Source organism: Dermatophagoides pteronyssinus, unplaced genomic scaffold (genome assembly GCF_027571235.1).
Source record: "Dermatophagoides pteronyssinus isolate colony J.1.1.1.1 unplaced genomic scaffold, Derpt_VIB-CSIC_2022.12 sq0004, whole genome shotgun sequence".
Lineage (NCBI taxonomy): Eukaryota > Metazoa > Arthropoda > Arachnida > Sarcoptiformes > Pyroglyphidae > Dermatophagoides > Dermatophagoides pteronyssinus.
Genome location: NW_027461528.1, coordinates 1,725,978 through 1,733,216, shown reverse-complemented (window position 1 = coordinate 1,733,216; position 7,239 = coordinate 1,725,978). Strand labels below are relative to the sequence as shown.

Sequence of the window (7,239 nt, the reverse complement as noted above, 5' to 3'; positions counted from 1 at the left end):
CGAGCATCCAAAAATAAATGAGAAAAATTTCAGCAAGGGAAAAGCCAAAATAAAATTTCAATTTACATTCTGAATGAAGTAAACAAAGATTTACCATATTGGAATAATTGAAAATTTTCTTTGGAAATCATGAAAATGAAAACAAAAAACATTATTTTCTGATTCTACATTTTATTTTTGGGATTGGGTACAAAGATTGACATTAAATAATCATCAAGATGAAATACTTGTAATAATTATTATGTAAATTTCAATAGAATGAAATGGACAAAACGATGATGCAATGATTATTATAATTATTATTTAATGAATTTCATTCGATCGATCAATCGATACATCATTATATGATCATATGGTCAGGTACACATGATATAATGCAATAATGACCTTCTCGATTGTTTTTTTATCAAAACAACAACAGCAAAAACTATGGACATAAATTATTGAATAGAAGAAATAGAAATACATTTCCTCATCAAAATTGATCGATCAATCAATCATTTGGAATGGATGCTGCAATCTAAAATGATGACATATGTACCAAATGAGAATTTTTTTTTGCAAACATACATATTGTAACAAATTGATGAACAAATGAACAAAACGATAATAACATATTGATTCTAAATGATTAAACTTTGGCAAAATTCTCTTATTATTGCCATTAGGCAAAAAATCATCATCATCAATTCAATTCAATCATTAAATGATCCCTTGAGAAAGTAGTGAAAATAAAATTTCTTTCATTTTTTTAGCTTTAAGTGAAATCGATTACTTTTCGATTCAATTCGAAGAGAATTTTCTTTATTTTTTTGATCGAATCGACCGAATAAACGACCTTGATTTAAATGATGAAAACAAAATCTATTTTCAGCAAACATTCAAATGAATTTTGTTTTTCTTTCCTATTTTAGAAATGTCATTAATTAATGATGATACATCTATAGATCATATCTTTATAACATTGGAAAAAAAATAAAACAATGAATGTCAATAGCAAATCCTTATTAATCATTTATGTAAATAATAATAAAGAATTTGTTTTTTTCCCATATAGGTTGACTATGTTGAATGATGAATAATATCAACAGAGATAACTAATTCAAACAAACAAAATAAATAATGATTTTCGACTTCCGTAATGTCCTTTTTTTTACATTCATTCATTCATTTATTCAAGATTGTAAACTTAATTACAATCTTAATTATCTTAGGGTTCATCATTATCATCAAACATTTATGATGATGATGATGATGTTGAAAGGAGAAAATAATAATAATTTCAAAGGCCGAAAAAAAGCCAACCAAAAATCCACAATGTCTTTGATACAAAAAGAATTTCGTTTGATTTTAATGAGAAATAATAATGATCTTTGATTTTGCTTCAATAGAAAATGTTTTAATGATCAGGTGTTATAAAGGAATTGATGACGATGCACGTAAAAAAAATGTTTCAGCATTCGAAATTCATGTTTTTGGTTGACAAATTTCGTAGATATCATCGACCAATTTGAGGGAAAAAAAGAGGAATGTTTTATATTAAATTAAGAATATTCTCTATTCAAACATTGAATCAATGTATTTCATATCCGGGAATCTATTTATTTTGTGTTTCATTATTCAATTTTTTTTCTACTTTTTTTCTGGAAATGTTATCGATTACAAACATTAAAGTATACAAAAGCCAACAGCAAAAACAACATCACCATTAACAGCAAGAATAAAAGAATTCTCAGAAGCTTTTTCTGGAAAAAAGGAGAGAATTCTTCTTTTTTTTCCTATCTACACACACACACACACACACACACATCGAATAATAAAAATGATGATAATGATGATCCATAGTGTAAAGTTGGCGGTGGGAGAGAAGGGGAAAAATTGAATATTCACAACATCTTAGAATAGTATTTATAACTTCTCTTTTTTTTATCTATTCATTGATATAGTTTTTTCATTCTTCTGTAGTTGGCAATATTTCGACAGTCATTGTCGTTTGTTTGATTGTCGCAATCGTTGTTGTTGTTGCTGTTGTTGTCAGAACATACATACACACACAGACATTATATATCCATTTATTCTGCGTGTGTATATATGCCAGTAAGTATATCCGACGTCATTTGTCGGTTTTTCAGAGTAAAAAAAAGAAGAAATTTCGACTACGTCAGAGATCTTCCATATAAAGTAAAAAGAAGAAGAAGAAAAAAAATGTCAGAGTTCTATCGCGTCTATTAGAGATCCCAGATCAACAACAGATTCTAGATATTGTGTAATATATTCAGCAATGGTAGTCATCGTTACCAGAATTAAAAAAAAAGGATTTACCGTAGAATTCAATGTGAAAAATACGCCCTATCGGAATATAAATTTAATTTATTGAATTGGATATCTATTCTTTCAATTCATTGTATAATGTGTGGTTATTATTTGGAATTTGAACAATAGAAAATTCCTTTTGAAACAAAGCAAAAACTAAAAACAAAAAAACAAATGACTCTGACCACCGTAACAACCAAACAATTCGTTAAATAAAAATTCCCTTGATACATTTGGGATTTTTTTTCTCTTTCTTTCTTTTGCTGAATAATAATCATGATTCCGGTGATACGATGATAGAACCAAATCACCAAGGGCACCATCAATTGTTAGACAATTAAAAACCAAATGAAGCAAAAGAAATGAAAATGAAAATGAAATCAAATAAGCAATTCAATTTGAATTAATCTCGGAATATTTTTATTTTTTTTCGGTTTCTTTACTACCGAAAAAAAAGTAGAAAGAAAAAAAGAAGAACATTGCTTACTGACCCTAATTAAAAATAAAGAAACCCAGTTAGTGCCAGAATATCTTTAAGTTTTCAATTTATTTTATTGTCATGGCTGTGAATTGACAACAACAACAACAACAACAATAAAAATAGTTTTTTCTTTAATGAAAATCCAAGTCCCAGATAGACATTATAAACCAACAACAACATTCAAAATTATTATTGTTGTGTAGCGGTGTTTGTTTTAAAGTTTGCAAGTAATAATAATAACAACGACAATAACCATCATCACATCTTCTTAACGAAAGCGGTCTCCTTTTGTTTCGAAAATTTTTTTTGAGTAGAAAAATAATAAAACAAAAACTAAACAAAAACATCTACCTATAGTATAATTTACTACATTAAAAAGAAAATAAAGGACCCGGACCAAAGTAAATCTAATTAAATTTTTTGGACCAGAAAACTAATCAACTATAGATTTTATGGTATTAAAGAAAAAAAAAGATCAAAAGAATGTTTTCATCATCATCATCATCATCATAATAGAGTGGGATGTTTTTAGAAAATTCATACAATCAATGAATATGATGATGATGCATTGTGTTTTGCAACAAATCTATAGAATTTCATTTGCCCCCTGACAGAATAATATTGGATCATTGGATTCTGTTTGAAAAAAAAATCAGACAGATCTAGTGCTGCTATCTATTGGTAATCAAATCATCAAATGGAAAAAACAAATTCGAATTCAGATTTTGTTTTTTTTTTTTAATTTTCCACCAAAATAAAATATGATTATCATGAAAAAAATTACATAAAAGTTTTGTTTTTTGGTTCAAACTAAAAGATATGAATCTAGATATTTGGATTAAGATTATATTATGATATTATTTATGGATAACAAATGAATGAATGAAATGAATTTTTAATGTTTGTGAATGGCAAGTGTCGAATCGAAAATAAAATGAAATCGAGATCGAGAACGAACAAAAAAACTCAATTCAATAAGTGTTTCTGAATTATGATTATGATGCCCAATTACATAATACTACAACCAAACCAATTCCATTTATCTGTAACAAGATTATTGTTGGATGATTGTGATTCTTTTTGACCATTGATTGATTGATTTGTATCATTTTTATTGTTGCTAATTGATTTAAATTCAATAGATTGTTCTTCAATAATTGAATTCAATTGTTGTTGTGGATGATGATGTCGGATACGTTTAGAACGTCTTACCAATGATGATGGTGACGATAGTCCAGTATTTGAATCATGTACTTCATATAAATGTTCTTCATAAACATCATTATCATCATCATCAAATTCGATGATTGGCGAAACAATGCTTTTTTTGCCAGTTGATTTATTTCGTGATGGTGATTTTTTTTGTGATGTTTTTTTTCTTGATGGTGTTTTTTTAGAAGGTCGATAATCATCCATAACGTTGTCGATATCCAGATCATCATCATAAACATCGTCAGCAACAACAATTGATTTACGTTTTTTTCCATGTGATTTTTTTACACTTTTTTTCTTCGCTGATCCAACAACAAAATCATCAAATTCAGTTTTTTTATTCGGTGTTTTTGTTTTCCATTCTTTTTTACTGCTGCTACTGGGTTTGGATTTTTTCTGTTTTGTCATCATTGGTGTTGATGTCATGATTATTGATCTTGTTGGTGTTCGTGAACGATTTGATTTTGATGTTGATGATAAATATTTAGATTTTTTTATAGCTGGTGTTGGAATACGTGATGGTGTTCGACTGCGTGATGATCTTGATGATCCTGGCGATAGGATTTAAAATTTAATTTGATTTTCGTTGACAAAATACGAAAACTTACCTTTTGGTTTTGGTGTACTTGTTGAAACCATTTTGTTTTTTTGTAAAATTTCTATTTTAAAACATCTTTATGAAAAAAAAAACAAATAAAAATTGATAAAGAATAAAACAGGTAGAACACAAACCCGAAAAAAGCGCCAAAATTGTAAACAATCCGAAAAACCGAATAAACAGAAAAAAAATTTACCACCACCAGAAAAAAAAATGAGAATTGTAGTTGCAGCAGCAATAAATGAATGAATGAATGTAAAACCAGGATTTGCTTGAATTCACAACGTTTATTTCGTTCACTATGTCCAAAGATGGCGTCGATTGTATTTGTTGTACTGTTGTTGTTATATCGATACACATGCAAGTCAAGACTGCTGTTGATGATGATGATAAAGAAGGCGGGAATTGGATACAGCGACCGTTGAAACCCAATAATTATCATTGTTGGCGGGAGGATATTTTATAATGTTACAACGCATGCGTGGAATTTTTACCAAAAAAAGAAAAAAAAAAAGAATTCCATTTCGATAATTCCAATAATGGCAAAGTGGAAATAGTGTTTTTTTTATTCAAAAATTTCTTTTTTTGGTTTTGGCAAATTTATTCGGATTTTTTAGATTATAATTAAGGCCACATAATTGTTTTTAATGATAAAGAAAAATTGAATAAATTTTTAAAAAACCAAGATTAATGTTTTAAGATTTTGAAAAATAATAAAAATTTATCACACACAAATACAAATGAGAGAAGAATTATCATTGAGTTAATCACAATGAAATTTTTTTTTTGTTTTCATTTTTTTTTTGTCATCATAAATTTTCTTGTAATAATGGTTGTAATGATTGCGACATATTGTTGTGCGATTGTTGAGGAACCGGTTGATAGTAATGTTTTTGATGATGATGATGATGATGATGATGTGGATGATATTTTTGAAATGTCGATTGCGACGATGATGATGGTCCAGGAAATAATTGTGTTCGCATTTGGCTAAAATTAACAACTGAATCGGCATTATCCATCAATAATTGAGCCGCTGGTGATGGTATTTTAGGACAGATATTTATACGGACAAAAAAATTATAGATTAAATTACATGGTATCGCTACTAATGGACGTAAAACATTAGGAAAAAATGTTTCAAAAGCAAATGTATCGGATAGATCGCCACGTGTGATTGTCGTATTCATTGCCATATCAGATGAGTTATAAAGATGTCGTGTATGTGGTTGTAAGAATCGAAGATATAGCCATGATATTAATATACCATAGATTAATAGGATCACTTGAACACCATCAACTAAATTGAATGCATACAATATGGTGGCAATAACTATTATCAATTTTTTTTTGAAAATAAATGAATTATTCTTAGAAGAAAAATCAATAATATAATACAATCTTTACCTGTTATAGTGAATGCAATATGATCATTTTTTAATCTACCAAAAGATGTTGCAAACAATATTGATTGCGGCAGTAATTGTTTAACGGTCACTGCCATTGCAGCATAAAAGCCAAAAAAACCATGGACACGAATATTGAATAAATAGCTACCATCATATGTCAAACAATATAAGATTACATAATTTATTGATGTTAATATGGCCGTTGGAATTAATGTTATCACCATGAAACGTAATACCTGTTGTTCAGAAAAATGAATACAGAAAATTAGGATTCTTAATTTTTAAGAATTTTCAATCAATAATGAACAAACCTCTTTATGACCCCAAAGTGGTTCGATCAATGTACCACAAAATGATAATACCAATAGATCTAATATGATCCATGTTAAACGTGTTTCAAGAAATGCGTGTGACCATAATGCAATAATGGTATGATACCATTGACCGGGTGATATAATTTCACCCGGTATTAGTGCAAAAAAATCGACAGTTATTTCACCACCGAATTGAATTAGATATAATAATATGATTAATCCGGAAAATGATTGCACAATCGGTGATAATTGTGATAATAATATCAACAAATGTGAAAAAATATAATTCATTGTACGACGAAATTTTTCCCAAAAACTGGCCTTTTGATGGATGGCCAGACCACTACTAACAACACCAGTCTGTATTTTCAACTGTACCGATGATTGACGATCATGACGGGTTGAATATCCAGATACTTTTGGTAATGTTGATGAAGTGTTTGGCCATTTTTTTGATGGAATTTGGCCAGCATTTATATCAATGGCAAATGACGATTCGTTTGTATTTATTGCCGGCGATTGTGATATTGTTGTAGTCGATGGTGATGATAATGATGATGATGGTGGTGATGGCAATGATTGCGAGGCTAATGATTCATGCATCGAGTTAGTTCATTTAAATGGATAAACACAGAAATAATGAAAAATCGATTCAAGGAAATCCAGCTGGCCAAATTATGTTTGTGCGTGTAAACACAGGTTTCGTTTATTTATTAAAATGTGTGACACATCAAAATCAATAACAAAACAAACAAACAAAAAAAAATCATTCGATTCTCGGATCTTCCATCCATAAACATTGTTACAAACTGAAATTTTTCTTTTTATTGAATGTAATATCATAATTTTGAAAAAAAATCATTACATATCTGTATTTGTTATCAAGAATATTTTTCAAAAAGCCAGAAAAAA

General features: G+C 28.5%; 2 protein-coding genes across 2 annotated transcripts; both read right to left on the bottom strand.

The window, feature by feature from the left end:
* Window positions 1-3,632: 3,632 nt before the first annotated feature.
* LOC113798587 (uncharacterized) lies at window positions 3,633-4,899 on the bottom strand. Its single transcript, XM_027349146.2, has 3 exons — window positions 4,739-4,899; window positions 4,615-4,679; window positions 3,633-4,557 (listed from the first exon to the last, which is right to left on the bottom strand). The coding sequence occupies exons 2-3, from the start codon at window positions 4,643-4,645 to the stop codon at window positions 3,803-3,805; spliced, it is 786 nt and encodes a 261-aa protein (XP_027204947.2). The 5' UTR covers window positions 4,646-4,679; window positions 4,739-4,899; the 3' UTR covers window positions 3,633-3,802.
* Window positions 4,900-5,224: 325 nt separating this feature from the next.
* Window positions 5,225-7,075, bottom strand: LOC113798586 (transmembrane protein 115). The gene is made up of 3 exons (XM_027349144.2): window positions 6,325-7,075; window positions 6,012-6,249; window positions 5,225-5,937 (listed from the first exon to the last, which is right to left on the bottom strand). Exons 1-3 carry the CDS (start codon window positions 6,928-6,930, stop codon window positions 5,414-5,416), a joined length of 1,368 nt encoding a protein of 455 aa, XP_027204945.2. The 5' UTR covers window positions 6,931-7,075; the 3' UTR covers window positions 5,225-5,413.
* Window positions 7,076-7,239: the final 164 nt, after the last annotated feature.

Coding starts and splice junctions, on each gene's coding strand:
- LOC113798586 (XM_027349144.2), bottom strand. CDS start 6,930: ATGCATGAATCATTAGCCTCGCAATCATTGCCATCACCACCATCATCA. Junction 6,250..6,324: donor CACTTTGGGGTCATAAAGAG/GTTTGTTCATTA, acceptor TCTGAACAACAG/GTATTACGTTTCATGGTGAT. Junction 5,938..6,011: donor TATTGCATTCACTATAACAG/GTAAAGATTGTA, acceptor AATTGATAATAG/TTATTGCCACCATATTGTAT.
- LOC113798587 (XM_027349146.2), bottom strand. CDS start 4,645: ATGGTTTCAACAAGTACACCAAAACCAAAAG. Junction 4,558..4,614: donor AAGTACACCAAAACCAAAAG/GTAAGTTTTCGT, acceptor TCCTATCGCCAG/GATCATCAAGATCATCACGC.